Source organism: Salminus brasiliensis, chromosome 8 (genome assembly GCF_030463535.1).
Source record: "Salminus brasiliensis chromosome 8, fSalBra1.hap2, whole genome shotgun sequence".
NCBI lineage: Eukaryota > Metazoa > Chordata > Actinopteri > Characiformes > Bryconidae > Salminus > Salminus brasiliensis.
Window position 1 is genome coordinate 12,005,406 of NC_132885.1, and position 18,298 is coordinate 12,023,703.

Consider the following 18,298-nt stretch of genomic DNA (forward strand, 5'->3'; position numbering starts at 1 on the left):
AGTTGTTCCTTAGTAAATATATATTTTTCGTATGTGACTACTTCTACTACATATATATATATATATATATATATATATATATATATATATATATATATAAAATTAGAAAAAATAGTGATATTTATACTCTGTTTGGTGTTTAATAAATAAATATATTTTGACAACAAGTATTATTATTATTATTATTATTATTATTATTAATAATAATAATAATAACAATTTGTAAATTGTATGTCGTGCTTGTGTGTACTCATCTGCTTTGCTGACTTGTAAGACTGTCATTTCCAGAAGATAAATAAATTATAAATTATATTATTATATTTTTTTAATTATATTATATTATATTTAAATTATAATTATTATAAATTATATATAGAAATATATAAATAAATGGGTGATAAAATAAATAAGAGGAGTGGGGGAGACGCGCATGCGCAGGAACTAGACCACAGACGGGATGATGGCGGATACGGGAAGCGAAGAGATAGCGGTGATTGGAAACACCGACCTGACTCCTTCGGAGTTAGAAAACAACATTAAAAACACGGTAAATGTTCGCTGTTACTTTAGCTGATTTCAGCAGGGACACTAACGCATTTGCTTGAAATTGTGAGTAACCCCGTTTTCTCCGGGCTGCTCCAGCCGAGGGAGGCCGGGGAGAGTGAGCGGAGAGGCGGGCAGCTGGCGGACTGATCCGCCTAAACAGCTGGAGCTTTTAACAGCTGGAGTCAGAGGCCGGTTTACTGCTTACCAGCACCTCATATGATAGATAGGGAAGTTGTGCAGCGGAGGTTCTGTGTAGTAATGCGGTCTCCGGCGTTTTCAGCAGTTTCCAAATTAGCCCAGATCGCGGCTAGCTAACATTAGCTGGGGTGTCCATCCGGCCAGGGTTTCTACTTCGCACGCTTTAACTCTCTAACTCCTCAGCCCAGATCTTCAGCTGCACCTGATCATGTGTCAGGTCACCACTGTCAGAATAACTGGCCGGCTGGATGTCCACCCTAAAGCACCGCTGAAGCAGCTAGCCAGCGCTGGTTGTAGTGAGGCAGCTAGCTAACAGTGTTTTGGTAGGGCGAGTGTTTACCTCGTGATGTGTCATCAGACCTGTCCTGTAACAGACAGACCCAGAGAAAGTCACAGCACTGCCAGGAACACCTACTATAGGCCTCACTGCATCTCTGTACTTCAGTGGCATTGAGAAACAGAGGGGTTCTCCCTCTGCACTCCTCCTTTTCTCTTATGAAGTAGAGAACAGGTTGATCATATTTGGATTGTGTCCCACAGATGGTGGAGAAGGGGGCGACTCTTCTGAAGAGGATGGAAATCAGTGTAGCTGAGGCAGAGAAAAGGACGGGGAAGAATGCAGTCAGCATGCAGGAAACCTACACGGTTTATCTCATTGAAACCAGGTAAATCACCGGTGCTGTGTGTTTTCCTCACTCAACCAGAGCTTGTTAGTTTCGGTTGTGTGGATTTTGTTCGATGTTCTGTATCATACAACATATCACGATGTAAACCTGCATGTGTTTGTAGATCACATCAATATAACAATGTATTTATAATTTATAATAACACAAACACTAAGTACTATTTTTATGCAAATATGGAAGCTAGATAAAGAAGAATTAATATTGCATGATTGTTTTTTTTTTTTTTACATTTTTATTTATATGTAATCTAAATAACTAAATAAAATAAAATTCAGAAGAGCTCTGTGTAGCTGAGGCAGAGGAAAGGATAGTCAGCATGTAAGAAACGCTACACCACACTACACTACACTGCCAGCTATACTTATCTTATTGAAACAAGGTCAGTTACTTTTTGTCCGTCAGTTTGTTTTTTTCCATGAAATGTTCCTTTTCTTGTGCCCTGACTGACTGGTGCTGTTTTATCTCTTGAGTTATTCAGACCTCGTCAGTTTTGGTTGTGCTGTATTATTTGTGGACACGTTCAGAAATGAAGAATATCTGGATAACTGAACAAACAAGGGGATGATAAAAGAAGAAATCGTTGATGTAACCAACATCATTGCTGTATTTGACCCGATCTGATCTTGTCTGAGCTCTACTTTCACAGATGCCAATGAAATCTGATCAAACCTTCTCATTTTGCAGTCAATCCGGTGGAAGCCCATTCACGCTAAAGACGATCATTTGAATATATTTGATATTGATTAGATTAGATTAGATATATTTTATTGAATAGATTTCATCTTTTCTCTTTCTGGTAGCAATATGTTGAAATATTGGCTTAGTATCTTGAAATAGTAGTTTAGGATTTTGACCTTCTGTCTGTAAATAAGTATAGGGTGATAAATAATAGGGTTGGCTTTAGAGGTGAGCAATATGACAATAATTTATTGTATTGTCATAAATTTTGTTATCAAAAATTTTATTTTTGATTATCCGCCATAATGGATTTGCCACTGTAACAACCATCCATTATCGAACAAGCGTTATTTTCTTGACTAATCATCATTCAGACATTATTCAGTCATTGTTCATTCATAGTTTCTCGAGTGTGATATCAGGCCATCAAGTCTTCTGTAACTGTAACAGCTCGCTCATCAGCTCACCACTCTTGAAACCACAATAATCAGGCCTGTAAAGTCAGTGTTTTTAAGTTTATTAACCTCAACACTGTTGAGGACATTTTTCTGAATGTTTTCAGTGAGCAAGAAACATACCAGTGGTGCCCAGATAGTAGATTATTTAACTCTGTAGTTGATCCATTCAGCCAACACTGCTTATACTGTTTACCAAATGAAAACAGTGATGGTTCACAACTGACAGTGATGCGCAATGTATGATTTTTAACTGCAGTTTGGATTTTGTGTTTTTCCTTTTCTTGTTTTTGGCTAATGCACAACCCTGTGTTTGCTATCTGTTTTCTTTTGTTTGGTCACGTGATGTATATTGGGTATAACAAATATGCGGGTACCAGTTTAAATTGAATCCTTGTTTAAATTGAATGAGAAACAGGATTAAATTCAATCAAGATTTACTGTAAAACCAAAACCTGGACTAAAATGATGATTCCTCCAGGCCTTGATATTGTTCATTCCAGTGACTGTAGAAAACATGGACAGTGCAATGTCTCTCAAAAGTGAGGCAACCACAGGTCTAGCCCCTCTGCTGGCTGCTTGTAGTATGTGGTCATAGTATGATGTTTAGCTCCTCCCATTCCCAAATGTTTCAATGACAGAACAGCCCATTTTCCATCTCATTCTTGTGCTCTGAACTGTCTCTCCATCTCCAGTGTCTCCAAATTCCAGTTAATTTTCTCTGTGCTGATATTGGCACATTATTATTTTTTCCCAGTTTGTAAACTCTAATGCTGCTGTATCGTTACAGTTATACAGGGTTACAGTGATCTAGTGATTGACAGCCTTGGCCGGAAGACACTATCTGCAGATCCTGCATTGTGCCCTGTCTGTCTTTATATGGAGCAGCTGAGTTGCAGTTGAACCTTTAAAGGCACGTATTTGTCACTGTACTCAGCTGCTCCATATACACTGTACAGTGAAATGTGTCCTCCGCATTTAACCCATCTGGTAGTCACACACACACGTGTTAGGGGCAGTGAGTACACACACACCCAGAGCGGTGGGCAGCCAACTCCAGCGCCTGGGGAGCAGAGAGGGTAAAGGACCTTGCTCAAGGGCCCAACAGTGGCAGCTTGCCGAGCCTGGGAATCAAACCCACAACCCTGTTATCGATATCCCGGCGCTCTAACCGCTGAGCCACCACTGCCCCCCAACCTACATGAACGGCACTTTTTCTGTCGAAACATTAAACTTACCGGACAAACCGGATATCCAGGGGGGAGAATGGTATCAAATTTGGCAACATGGTGGACAAGTTTGGCTTCATTTCCATAGAACAGAAAGAAATGGAGCCACAGCTTCCATGTTTTCTACAGTCATTGGTTCATTGTAACAGCGCTATGCATTTCTGTTAAAGGCTTAGTGTGGTAAATTTAAGCAAGACTAACAACAGTAAAACATAAGGGGTGTTTGCAGGATAGGCAAGCTGTGCACACACAAAACACCAGTTGAGCATTTGTGAAGCATTTGGTATAGCTTTATTTGGATGGTCCGTTGTAGATGCCTTGTGGACGCTTACCTGAAATTCAACTAACGGTCAGCTGAATATGTAATAAACGTAACTGAACACAAGTATGATGTAAATGACTAATGTCTAATGAAAGTAAACCTTAACCTTAACCTTACCCTTACCCTCAAATCAACCCTAAAGCCTAAGGTTAGGTTAAGTGCACAGTCACATTGAATAGACAGGCAGTAATTTAGAGTTGAGTTGGATTTATGAGACATTTAGTTGAATGTTAGGTGAAGGTCAAACTAAAGGGTAAAGTTACTTCAGCGACCTTCTACTAAATGAACTACTACTGATGTCAAAATATTCCTCTTTACTTTAGAAACAGTATCCACTATCCAAACATTTATATATCTCTAGTCATCCAGCATAACTTGAGAAATCATATATTTTGATTGTTCAGTCCTGCATCTATAGAAACATTACATATGGGAGCCTTAGTGAGCAAGTCATGTCCCATTGGCCTACAACTCAGTGCGGTTTCCTTTCTGGTTGAAGCTGATCTGCAGTGCTGTGGCTGTCCACCCCTGCATATCTGCCAGAGATGGTATCATTGGGTATCAGGCTGATATCAGCAAAAAATACAGCTCTATTATGGGGCCTATAGGCTCCTAGAGAAACCATAGCCTGCTGCAAAGCCACGCTAGACCTACAGCAAGAGTGTGAAACATAGATCACACTCCCAGAGAGGCGTTTTTTTTTTACACAGAATTTAAGGCTTGTTTATTGCTTATGGGATGGCTGGGCGGTAGTGTATGGCTCACCTGATGCAGGCATGTATTGAAAGAGCCTGTAGGATAAAAAGAAAATCTCTCTCTCTCTGTGTTGTCAGTCTATCTCTTTTTCTCTCTTCTTTGCCCAAAAGCTCTGTGCTGGAAAACTCAAGACGTTCCACTCTTGACATTTTGGCTAAGTCAGCAGTTTGGGCAGCTATACGCTGTCAGTGGCATGTTCACTGCAGAGCTGCAGACACATGCTTGCCTGAATCGCAGTCACATGATATGCGTTCATAACCATCACAATATTTGCCTTTTTGTCACTCCATCTGACATCTAGCTGAGCCGTTTTGTGCGCTCTCGTTTCAGCAGGGCTGAACAGCATAAACAGGACTGCATCAGAAATAGAATGCGTCATGGCAGGGGCAGCGAGACCTTACCCAGCAGCAATGTTGGCAGTAAAGGAAGGCTGCTTTTTAGGGGTGTAAGAAAATAGTGATATGCCAGATCATATAATCATGTTCTGCAGTACTGTATTGATTCTCAAAGTCACGGTGTTATTATTTTAGTTAATACTTTATAGGGTTACAAAATATGATGAACGATATAATAATATGAAACGATATTTTTAAAGTTGGGAAATTTACCATGGAAATTAATGGGAATAAAATGGAAATATTCTCAGCTAAAGATGAGAGACGTACGTATAGTTGGTAAAAAAATATACTGAAGCATAATATCTAAAATAATTAGCTATGATACCAAAACAGTTAAATAGCAAAGCTGCTCCTCAATCCCAGGCATATGTCATTACACACTTAAGGGCTATGGAGACCACTGCCTCTGCATTCCTCTGTTTATTCCTCCATCACATGTACAGCGTATGTATATGATTTCTAGACTGGAATAAAAACTTTTTCATTTCTTTTACTCTGATTTCCTGCATATGATAGTGTATCATGACACCCTATATGTGCAAATATCTGTGGACACCCCTTCTAATGAATGCATTCAGCTACTTTAAGTTGCACCTACTACTGACACAGATGTGCAAATGCACACAAACACAGCTTGTCTTCTCCCTGTAGAGAAGTACTGGAATAGGACTCCCTGAAGCAGATAAACATGAACCTTTTGGCACCATGACTAATGCCAGGCGTGAGCTAGAAGAGTATAAACCTCCCTCTAGCATTTAGGTGTGGAGCAGTGGAATGTTGTTCTCTGGAATGATGGTTTGCCATCCAATATTTTCGGGATGTCTCGAGTTTGGGAGTTGGATGGTGAGGTGGTGTGGTGATTCTTACTCTTTATCGCTGAATGCAATCAAATCCTGACTGCAATGCTTCAGAATCTAGTAGAAAGCCTTCCCTGGACAGTAGAAACAACAGAATAAACTTGTATGTATTTATTATTATTATTATTTTTAAAAACCCTTGATTTTAAAAGACACAGTGAATAAGCATGTGTCCCAACTCCTGCGTGTTCATGGCCTCAGAGTTCGGTACATAGAGCTGTATTGTAATCCTGGCCCATTTAAGGAAACGCATGTAAGGGTTTGTGCAGAGTGTGCTACACACATGCATACATAAACACACTCGCGCAGCCTGTATGTATTTACCCCAGGCAACTGACGGAGAGAGAGAGAGGTTTTGGGGCAAATGGATTTAGAGAGCAGTCACGCAGTTGGGATGGAGAATGCCCCCCAGCAAGTGTGCAGCCTCTGCCTTTGTGGTGTGGGTTTTCAGCATAGAGCCCCATTATGTGCTCTCATTTCCTCCCTGGAGTCCTCTGGATCCTGGGCTCTTGTTTCGTGGGCTCCCTCATCTCTCTGTCCCCCTCTTTTTCGGAGTCTCCCTCGCTTCTTGTTTTTCTCCCCCTTTACCTTGAGCGCATGCCAAGTGCATTATTGCATAATAAGGAGAATACGTGCTTCTCATTAAGTGTAAGACTGTGCAGAAGAGTGAAACGATATAGTAACATTCCTCCCCCGTTCCGCTTTTTCTGCTTTATACTCGTGTACTTGGACTCTAAATTAGAAGCACTTGTGGTTCCAGGCACTGGGGATTCACTGAGATTACACGTCACAGTTAAATTTCTGGCATGCGTTTGAACAGGCACTTAAGATGTCTGCATTTGCGGACTGCATCCGAGCCGTCTGAAAGTGTGCGGATTTCTTTTGCCTTTGTTAACTCTGTTTTGTTTGGATGTCGAGTTAAACCATTGAGCAATCTCGCATTTCACTGCTGAAGGTTTCCCGATACTTCTGTATATATCTAAAGGTTTATTTTTAGGATTGGTAGATTGACTACCCTGCAACCAACTTTTTGTTCCTTAGTTTTTCTTCAGCTGCTGCAGGTTGTGGTAAACAGTCAGAGAACCCATGTGTTTGAGGTTAGATCCGACTGATAACATCGAGCCAGTGTAACTGACTGTTCCCTTTAGGAAAACCATTTGCTGTCATAACTGTCATATGACGTCTTATTTTAGGAAGGTAATAACGCTGTCTAATGCTTAGTGTTCTCTCTGCTTTCCGCTATATTCAAGTTTTTATTAGCAATGTGTATTTTTTCTTTAGTGTCTGTAAACAGTAAAAAAAAAAAAAAAAAAAAAAAAAACCCAACAAACCAAAGTCTTTGTGTTCTTTTCTTTGCTTTTCCAGGGCGGTGGATGGTGCATCTGAGGGGGCTAATCCAGCACCTGACTCTCTGTGGAGGCGCTACAGCGAATTTGAGCTTCTCAGAAACTACTTGTTAGTCACATATGCATTCGTAGTTGTGCCACCTTTGCCTGAAAAGCGGGTAAGCAAAGTGTCTTGCGGTCATGCCAACAACAGTTTGTGAGACCATAGGTTTTTTGGTTTTTTTTGGGATGCATATTCTAATAAAAGGATCAGGTATCGGCCCCGAAATAACCTAAATTAGCTGGATTGGGAATCGGATAATTTGGGCAGTCCACAGGGTCGATCCTTTCATTTCACTTATCTTAGTGACAAATAAAAGGTGGTTGGGGTGGGGCAGCGGTCCTTGGGCAAGACTCCTAACACTACACTGGCCCATTTTGTTGCTCAACCAAGAGAGTCAGCTAAATACCGTTAATGTACATATGTTCATTTATATCTTTGTTGATTTGTTCCAGATTGTTTTACAAAGCTAGTACAGTATTGTTTAAGTCAATCCTGATGCTTAAGTCTCTCCCACTCTCCCAATGGTATCAGGTATCTGTGTCGGAACAGAAACAGAAAAAGTCGGATCGGTGCACCAGTACTGTCATTTGTCAGATAGAGAGCTATGCACAGTGCAATTAGCAGTAAAATGCTTTGATAACTGTCCGCTCACATCAAACAACAGAATAAAATAAAAAGGAATATATATATAAAATAAGATGAGCAAAGATACAGCTTTGTCAAATAATATAATCTAAATTAATTCATGTATAAATACATTCAGAGATAATAACAAATATGTTTGAATAAAAATAGCAATATACAAAATGTACTAAATTTACACAAAGTAGAAAAGAAATGTGCTAAGCAAAGATTAGTTGTAAAATGCAACAAGTGCAAAGTGGATGTGCAACGTAACGCTGTGTTGCTCTGTTGTTTCAGGCAGAGTTTGTGTGGCACAAACTCTCAGCAGACAATATGGATCCCGACTTTGTGGAGAGGCGAAGGGTTGGACTGGAGAACTTCCTGCTCCGTGTTGCTTCCCACTCGGTTCTGTCTAATGACAAGATCTTTTACTCCTTCCTGACTCAGGTATTGAAAGAGGAAAATGTACTGCATAGTGTGTGTTTGTATTTGCAGAGAGACATTTCCTCAGTCATATACTGATCAGCCCGATAGTCAGAATCCCAGCCGGGCTGGAACGAATGTCTTTATCAGTTAATCTGTTTGTGTTGATTTCAGTTATTTAGCTAATCAGGAAAGGAACATGTGCAGATATTGGTTTGTTTATATATTGAATATTTATACAATATATATTCATTAAATGATTCCAGCATTATTTCTCACTTTGCAGAAACACACAGTATTAAAAATCTCCGCCATGCAGTTGGGTCAGATGAGCTTGATTTACACAACCGTGATGTTTGGCAGTAAACATCCCAGGCTTTGAGATGTTTTTGACTTGGGGTCATGCACAACTCTCAGTAACTGTATTCTCTGTAATGTAAACACAAAAACTATTTTATCTGTATTTGTTAACTACCTTATCACTTTTTTTTATCTCGAAATATTTTATTATACTCCTTGTTAGTTCATGGGTTTGGTCTTATTAAGCACAACACACAGAATTCTTGTTTTTCTGTAATCTTTGATCGAAGGACAGTAGCTTTTACCTGCCTCTGAGATATTGCTACATCGCTGTGTAATGAAAATGTATATTAACCAGTAATATCACAGCATGTTTTCCCCTTCCCTCTTACCAACCCACCTATCCAGCAAAAATTGCCTCCATTCGTGGTTGCACAAACAAGCTCAAAAAATAAGGCCTTACTCCTGGCATGAAAGCCCTCTACCTCGCCTCCTCCTCCTCCTCCTCCTCCATTAAGTACTTCATCTCCCCTGTCCAGTGCAGGTGCCAATGAGATGTAGCAAGAGGCGAGCACTCCTCCATGGTTCACTGCGGACTAGTGACTGGCTCTGACTCCATGTATTTTTCAAAATACCCGCCTTTCACCATCTAATCAGATCTCTATAAATAACCTCATATCCTGCCCACAATGATTGTCCGCTTTCCTGTCCCATTTTGCTCATAAATATGTCACGTTAAGGAACAATATATATGATATGATGGGTTCAGGTAGATTCCTCTAAACATAAATCTTATATTCTAGTATCTGTGTTCAGATCTCGACATGGTAAGCCTGTTGAACATTGCCAGTGGAATTAGTTTTATTTACTGTGTGACAGTTTTGCACATTGTGCTTTTGTGCTGGAGATGTTCTTCATAAGCGTCAAAATGACATGCTCTTTCTGCCCCACAGGAACAGGGCTGGAAGGAAGTGGTATTTGAGACTGGATTTCAGGCAAAGGTATTTTATTAGAAATTTATGTTCTGTTTGTTTACATAAACTCCCCCTGAGACCTTTACTGCAGTTCTGTTAATGGTGTTGCTGATGTGCAGTTTCCTGCATATGTTTCTTATCATAGCTTGACATGGCATAAGGACGTGGAATTCAGAATATACTGTATATCAGTATTGTCCTGCCTGTCTCTCCATGCCTGGAAGTTTGAAAGTGCGATGACACAGGGCAGTTGAAGTGCTACTGCAGTCAGGAATCTTTTATCAGCACATGCTAGTTTATATAAACAACCACAGGCAGTGTGTTTGAGCTGTCTGGGTCAGCCTAGAGAGAGGAGCAGTGTTTATTTTGGCCTTTCTCTGTGTGACTGGACGTATAGCAGTGTGTGAGTATACAGGCCTGTTTCTGCATGTTTATCAGTCAGTGTTTAGCATCCGATACTCAGTCGGACACTAGCCAAACTCACTGACTTAGATATCGGAAGGGTGGGGGGGAAGTATAATCTGATCCATTACCTTAAACTATCACTTAAATGCTTGGTTCAGGCCAATGCTGTTATTCTAGGCCTCATAGCTCAAGATTAGTGTAACAGTGTGACAGACGGAAACGTATATTATAAAAAACAGCAATATTTACATATCAAGCAATGACTCAGCAGTAGGCGTAGGCGATGAAAACATGGTCATATTTTGTACAAATTCTGTTAATTCTGTTAATATTTACGTCTCAAATTAAGACATATTTAAGTAGAATCTCCTGGAAATAACATGGCATGTGTGACTGTCTCTTATAAATTCTTTGGAATTTTTAGGCGAATAAAATAATGTCTACTATCAAAAAAATATATATTTTAGGCAAAATTGGCCTAGGGGTCTGAGTTGGCATCTGATTGCTGTCGTTATCTACAGATGCTCAAGCTTGCGGTATCGGTATGTGACATAAGAGAGTGGTATCGTGCCACCCCTAGTGTTTAGTGTCTCGTTTCAGGGATAGTTGCGGTCTTCTACAGCAATCTGAAGAAAGGCTTTATAATATAATTTGTGCTACTTTTGCAGTCGGATTCAAGGCTGAAGGCTTTAAATGCTACATTCAGAGTGAAGAATCCAGATAAGTAAGTCATTTATCAATGTACTATTTGAGATGTATAAATCTAATTCTCTGAAATAAGGCTACAGCTATTATTGGCTTAATTAAAAACGGTTCAGGAGTGCCAGTGTTGTATCTAAGCTTTATGTGTTTTTTTGTTGTTGTTCTTTTTCTCTGTGCCTCGCTCTCTCTTTCTCAGGAGGTTTGCAGAAATGAAGCACTACGGAGATGAGCTTCAGTCTGTTATATCACAGCTGCTGCGTGTGCGAGCGGTGAGTGCGAACAGCTGGTGTATTTTCACACACACAGAGGCACACGCTCCCAACGAAACCACTGCTTATCAAATCAGACTACCTCTGCTTAAGTAATGCTTGCCTTATGTGGACTGAAGTGGTAGACAAGGGACTAAATCAAGCTAATTGCACTAATATTTAGATTCATATAGAAATGAAATGATATTTCAGTTGACTTATAAAATATTTATGCAATCAGACTATTAAATATGTGTGCTGAAAGAAGTGCTAATACATTACTAACTGAAGTGAAACTCTTCACTCAGAGAGTGGCTGACCGCCTGTATGGAGTCTACAAAGTGCATGGGAATTACGGCAGAGTCTTCAGGTGGGCTTCGTAACGCTGCATGCAACACACTGGCAGTAGTGGTAAAGTACTTTCAGGCACTGTTGGACACTGTTTGCTTGGTTACCTTGGTATATCACTAGTCATACTTAATGCGTCTGTAAAGTGTTTTTTTAATGCACAAGCAGCTGGCTGCTCACACTGAGTAGTTGTGTGAGGTTTACATCACTGGTTGCACCTGATAAGCTCATCAGGAACGTATATTAGAAATATAAGCGTCTATATTAGAGCCTTCCGTTGATTATAGTTAACAATAGCGGATGTATATTTTCTAATTGATAAAACTCAGTCAAGAGTAAAGGGCTTCATATGCTAAACCTCTTAGGCATATAAGCTTTCATGTCATTTGACCTATTTGGTATCAACTTAAGTTTTTTGTGTATAGTTATTAGTATATTAGTGAATTAGCACATTGTTACTGTCACACTAAATCCTTGTATCTCCAAAATGGTAACTTTGTAAGAAAAGAAAAAAAACCCTTTTAATGGAAGTCAATGTAAAAAGTCATTTTGGAGCATTTCTATTGGTCCATTCATCATGAAAGTACAATGTAAAGAACAACTGGCAGATTTGCATTATGTGAAAAATGCCAAAAATGGAGGATTTTTGAATGACCATAACATACTCTAAAACACTGATAATAAGGGTCCATTGCATGCATCATACACTGCATGTCCAAATGTTTGTGGTTGCTGAAACAGATGTGCAAATACTCACACACACACAGCTTGTCTAGTACCAGTGGAGAAGTATTGCCAATAGAATAGGACGTAGATATTTGTGAACCTGTTGGCATCATGGCTAATACCAGGCGTGGGCTAGAGGGGTATAAAGCCCCATTGAGCTGTATGTTCTGTGGAATGATTGTGGTGTTCCATCCAGTACTTTTGGGATGAGGTGGGCTGGCGATTAGATACTCACAGCAGATATTCACAGCAATGCTCTACAATCTAGTAGAAAGCCTTCCCTAGACAGTAGAGACAGATACTCCAACCAAAGCAGGATAATTATTTTTATTTATTTATTTATTTTTATAAATACACCTGATTTTAGAAGAAACAGTGAATGACCAGGTGTCCCAATACTTTAGTCCATATGTATGTGTAAATATGTAAAATGTATTTTATTTATTTATTTATTTAATATGATCAGATTATTTTAACTGACACATTAATACTCAATAATCACCTCAATAATTCCTTTGTGTTCTGGACAGCGAGTGGAGTGCCATTGAAAGAGAGATGGGCGATGGTCTGCAGAGTGCAGGACATCACATGGATGCGTGAGTTTCTCACACACACACACACACACTATATCTTAATAGGGGATCTTTGATACTTTATGAGCTTTTCTCATGCAACGTTTAAAGGATTAGTGCAGTTTTTTTTTCCCAAACCGCTTTGATTGTTGTACACTTTCCCTGGGACGCTACCCCCCACCTCCCCACCCTGTTAGAGCCTATCCCGTTACCCTCTGAGAGCTCATTGAAGGAGCTGAAATATGAAGGTGTTGCATGATGCCCTGCAGCACACTGATCTGATTCTCCCGTCTAAAACTGTAAAACACATTTGCTGGATTGCAAGCACTCAAGTTTCCAAGGAGGTCCCCCTCCCCACCACCACCAAGCTCTGTAACAAGTAGCCAGGAAGGTGAGCCCTAGGGAGGTTCGCCTTTCAGTTTGGCAGGCTGACAGCTAACGGATCTGCAGCCGCAACCAATCAGATTAGCTGCGTTTTTGCAACATTGAGGAGATGTTGTTAGAACGTCACTCAAGAATCACTCCTCGTGGCGGTGTCGTTAGCATGACTTGACTCCAGCCAGCCCCTGGCGCTCTTGTGCCGGGCTGTGGTGCGGTTGTTTCTGATGGCTTCCAGATTGCTGCACTCAGCCATGGGGTCAGAGGTCATCCAGTTCCAGACCTGTGTTGCGGCACCCTGTGAGCTGCCAGTTGGTCTCCTCTGAGAGGGAAACGTCCTGTCCGTCATCAGCCTTCTTTGACTGCTGTCATGGTGCTTTATGGATCGTGTTTCTCACCTTTTCCCAGGAATCAATCAGACTCCCACGACTGTGAGCGCTCTTGATTTGTCTTTAAGGCACCACAATGTTATTTCTTGTGGTAAAAGTGTTTCTCTAATGAAGTGTATCGTAATGTGATTGAGGCAGTGGCTTCCAGTTATTTTTAACACAGGCTATGCTGTAGTCTGTGGCTACTTTTCTTTCTTTGAATAACAATTTCTGTTTGTAGAGTAAAAGATTAGAATTACATCACATACTCTCAAACTTCCTTGTGTTTTTATACTTTTCACCATGCCTTATTGCACCACATTAAAAGGTAAGTGTGTGTGTGTGTGTGTGTGTGTGTGTGTGTGTGTGTGTGTGTGTGTGTGTGTGTGTGTGTGTTTAAAGCATTTAAAAGACCTTTTTTTTTACTTTTTTTGGCAGGTATGCTGCTTCTGTTGATGACATACTGGAGGAAGAGGAGCACTATGCTGATCAGCTGAAGGAATACCTTTTCTATACTGAGGCCTTAAGGTGTAGTACATAAAGTACAGACAGTAATTATATTCATCATAACATGAGCAACAGAAACAGATCTTTGATCAGTCTGCTTTCTTCTTGCTTTATGTAGTAAACATACAGCCCATAGTAAAGCCTTCAGGGACCTACCACCCATCAGAAGTCCAGATGGGTTAGATTAAGGTTGGATGTAAACATGAAAATACATGTGTGTCTTCATAGCCAATCATTCACAGATTGAGCTGAAGAGGAACTCTCTCTATAAACATTGTCTCCATAGACTTTATGTCAGCATCCTACAGTCAAACAGCGATGAAGATACGGATTAGATTAAAATCGCATGATTATGAAGTTTTGTATGGTATTGTGCTCATAAGATATGCTAACTGTTTTTGCTCTGTTTTATTGCACATATGATTATTTGTATTCTGTCTAAACTGGAGCAGTGTATTTTTGGATGTGGGACTTTTTTATATATATATAGTTTATCTGTGCTCTGCAGGGCAGTATGCAGGAAACATGAGCTTTGTCAGTTTGAACTGGAGATGGCTGCCCAGGACCTGACCTCTAAGAAACAGCAGCGGGAGGAACTGGCTACCGGGGCAAGTCTCATCTACTTCCAAAAAAACCCTGCAGTGACTCCAGCATTGTCATCACTTAGCTTTGAGCTCCAGCATGGGGCTTTTCCCTGATGGCCTAGCTGTTTGTTTTTCTAACTGAAGGCAGCAGAAATCACCCACAACACAGTGTGTTTAGAGTGTTTTGGAACTAGTGGTTTATTCGTGTACGTTTTTTTTGAAACAATGAGATGCACAAAAAGGTTTGAGGTTTGGAGCTGCATAAACAGCCCTCAGGACATATTTCTCAAACAGATTCTCATGGTTTAAAAACAGATGAGTTTCCATAGAGCTATTTTGCTTTTAAAACGATTTTAACGATTAATTTTGAGCAAAATAAATGCACCAAAATGCACTTCTTCAAAAGCATGAAATATATCTCAACAGATTAGCTCATGTATCCACAGTTGATGATTAAGTCAAAGGGATACAAAACAGTCGTTTTGTGGACGTAGCCATTCTCTGGTTTCTTCAGTACGTGTTATATGAGAAATTATACCTTAGTGAAACTTCAACATTTGACCCCAAGTCTGATTGTACTTTTCCTTTATCCTTTTCACAGACTGTACGGACCTTCTCCTTAAAGGGGATGACCAGTAAACTGTTTGGCCAGGAGACTCCTGAGCAGAGGGAGGCCAAACTGAAAACTCTGGAGAGCCAGATTGAGGAGGGAGAGGAGATGGTGAAAGAGAAAAATGCAGAGTGCGAGTGAGTATTCTCCTCTTTTCCCATGTCTCTTTTATTAACCCGAGTATGAGTGGAATTGTAGTCCCATGTTCTCATCTCTAGGGACTTGTATTATTAAACCCAGTATAAATCTCCTGTGTTTTTTTTTTTGTTTTTTTGTTTTTTTTAAGTCAGCAGCATAGTTTCATTTATTTAGATTTTTAATTTGGACTTTGCTGAAAGCCTGGAAAGGTCTAGGCCCATATTCCATGTTTATATTGTGGTAGTTTTTGTGGTAGTTTTAAAAGGCAAAAGCTAGACCAAGATTAGCTTTCTTCTTATTTCCTAAATTAAGTTCACATTGGAGACCATTAATGGACCTAAGACCACATGAGACCTGAATTCACACTGTGCTTATATATGTAGAGAGTTTGTGAAGAACGCTTGGGTGGACATTGAGAGGTTCAGAGAGCAGAAAGACCGAGACCTCAAAGAAGCTCTCATCAGTTATGCAATCATGCAAATCAGTATGTGTAAAAAGGTGAGTGACGTCTTTTATATCGTAGTAGTTTGGGCCATTTTTGCATTGATTCGATCAGTAACTGAGTAACGCTGGATGAACTGTTGTATTTGCATAATGATATGTAGTTTAAAGGTCTGATCTTCAATTCTGAATGTAAACATGCAAATCTAGTTACTAATTACTGTGGTGTTAACCTTTAAATTCTCTGGTGTCTCATTGCTGGCAAACCACTTTTCTTTTTTTGTCTGTAGGGAATTCAGGTGTGGGGTAATGCTAAAGAGTGCTTCAGCAAGATGTGAGTTGTGCCTATATCCAGAACCCACTGCACAGCCATGCAGCTGTACAAACTTCTCAGGGTAAGAGTGCTGGTCTAGGATCGGTTTTTACCTTTGAGTAGCAGTATGGACTAAACTGATCCAAGATGAGCACTCTTGCTAAGATTCTCTAAATGTACGAGTCCTAAGCACAATCCTAGAGGCATTGGAAGTGCTATTGCCACAGAAGCACACCCCTTATCTTGGCATGGGGATCTGAACTCACTTTTTCTGCATTCCCTTCCGCCACATCCACTAAAAGACAACAATATCAAAGTGTGCTTAAATTAAAACACATGCAGAGATAAAATGATGATTGGAGGAATTCTTATTGTATTTATTTTGCTGCGTGGTCTGATTTGGACCACTTTTTCATATTAAATAATTATCCCTTAGTCATTCTTAAGCTTGTATGGTTGGAATTACTTCTTCTCTGATTAAAAACATGTATGTTTATTTGATGTGTGCCAATCCCAAAGAATGGACTAAAGAAATTATAACATCAGATTTTTTTTTCTTTTAATGATGTATTATGTATTCTGTATGCCTTGTCATTCAAATATCTGTTCTAAAATCATTCCTTTTATGAGTGTTTTATACTTTTTGACAGAACTTTTCAATGATGTACCCAAAAAACAGCAATTTTCTGCTAGATCTGCTTGTGGTAACATTTATTCTCCGCCAGAAAAATGATTCAGCTTTTTCAAACCATTCTATTACAGTCTCTCTGAACATCTGGAACGCATCCATTTAACTAAAACATGAAGGTATACAGTTACCTTTTATCACCTTTACCGAGGGCGTAAGTGCTCAAATGTCCTCTGGATGTAAAGCAGCCAGGCTTATTAATGTCTGTTACAGCAGAGCTCACGTGACCTGCAGCTGAAATCTCACTGCTGATGTTCATCATAACATACTGTAAGCTCATCATTAGCGCTATCTGCACGTTCCGCCATGAAACACAAACTGTTTATAACCACTGACCCACTCCCTTTATATGCTTCAATTAGATGGAAAAATAGAAGTCTGCCGTTTATGTCTAAGCCGAGACCCAACGCTGCATATTTTCTTTGTGGCTGTAGCTTTCCCTATGAATGCCAGATTTGTCGTTTGTGATGATGTGTGGGTGGGTCAGTGTTTTGATATAAATCTGGCTGGAGGAACAGGAAGGTCACACTGGAAAAGCAGGATATAATATTTTCCTCATTTAACAGTCGTGTGTGTGTAACTGAGCCTGGCCAGGCCTGGGTTGGTTCAGTTTTTCGGTGGAATAATATTAAGATGATGACTTTTCACTACACATATAAGAGACAATTTGTATAATAGTTGCTGTTCAAAAATGTATTGTGTGAACACTAATAAATTTAGAATTTTCTAAAAATTTTATGTCTGAATCTTATGGTTTAATAGTGTTTAGTGTTCATACACTTTATACACGGTCACAAATATGCAAATCTAAAATGGAGAAAAAAGTATTTTATATATTATATTATATATAGATATTAACTACAGTTTTAAAAAGCATTGTAGTCTGAAAATAGAGGGAGCAGAGAATCATTTACTCAGCATTTAAAATAAAGAGCTTAAAATAACTCGGAGTCACTTAAAATAATTACAAATATATATACAGTAATGTGCAAAAGTTGAGCTGGTGGTTGAATTAAACAAATTCACAAGCTGGTTGGAGGCATCTAGAAGAAATCTGGAACCAGGGTTTGTTTTTGAAACTAGCTCATAAGATCTCATTTATGGTTATTTGGACCCATTTTATGATATATTTGTAAGTTTATTATAATATATAGAAAGCTAGCCACTTCATTAAAACCACCTCCTTGTTTCTACACTTCCTGTTCATTCTATCAGCTCTACTTCCCATTTAGAAGCACTTGCTAGGTCTACATTTCAGACTGTGGTCCATCTGTTTCTCTGCATACTTTCTTAGCCTTTTTATTTACCCTGTTCCTCAATAGTCAGAACCCCACAGGACCACCACAGAGCAGGTTATTATTTGGGTGGTGGGTCATTCTTAGCACTGCAGGGACACTGACATGGTGTGTGTGTGTGTGTGATGTGTTAGTGTGTA

General features: G+C 39.6%; 1 protein-coding gene across 1 annotated transcript; it reads left to right on the forward strand.

The window, feature by feature from the left end:
* The first annotated feature begins 448 nt into the window (after nucleotides 1–448).
* On the forward strand, nucleotides 449–16,801 carry snx4 (sorting nexin 4). Its single transcript, XM_072685634.1, has 14 exons — nucleotides 449–547; nucleotides 1,285–1,409; nucleotides 7,491–7,629; nucleotides 8,436–8,585; nucleotides 9,815–9,862; nucleotides 10,909–10,964; nucleotides 11,139–11,211; nucleotides 11,499–11,560; nucleotides 12,795–12,860; nucleotides 14,021–14,110; nucleotides 14,598–14,697; nucleotides 15,275–15,420; nucleotides 15,805–15,919; nucleotides 16,153–16,801. The coding sequence occupies exons 1-14, from the start codon at nucleotides 458–460 to the stop codon at nucleotides 16,198–16,200; spliced, it is 1,308 nt and encodes a 435-aa protein (XP_072541735.1). The 5' UTR covers nucleotides 449–457; the 3' UTR covers nucleotides 16,201–16,801.
* The last annotated feature ends 1,497 nt before the right edge of the window (nucleotides 16,802–18,298 follow it).

What these genes read in the sequence shown, in the direction of transcription:
- snx4 (XM_072685634.1), top strand. Translation starts at nt 458, where the DNA reads ATGATGGCGGATACGGGAAGCGAAGAGATAGCGGTGATTGGAAACACC. An exon ending in CACCTTTGCCTGAAAAGCGG is followed by an intron (nt 7,630 to 8,435) that starts GTAAGCAAAGTG and finishes CTGTTGTTTCAG; the next exon opens with GCAGAGTTTGTGTGGCACAA. An exon ending in GAGAAAAATGCAGAGTGCGA is followed by an intron (nt 15,421 to 15,804) that starts GTGAGTATTCTC and finishes TTATATATGTAG; the next exon opens with AGAGTTTGTGAAGAACGCTT.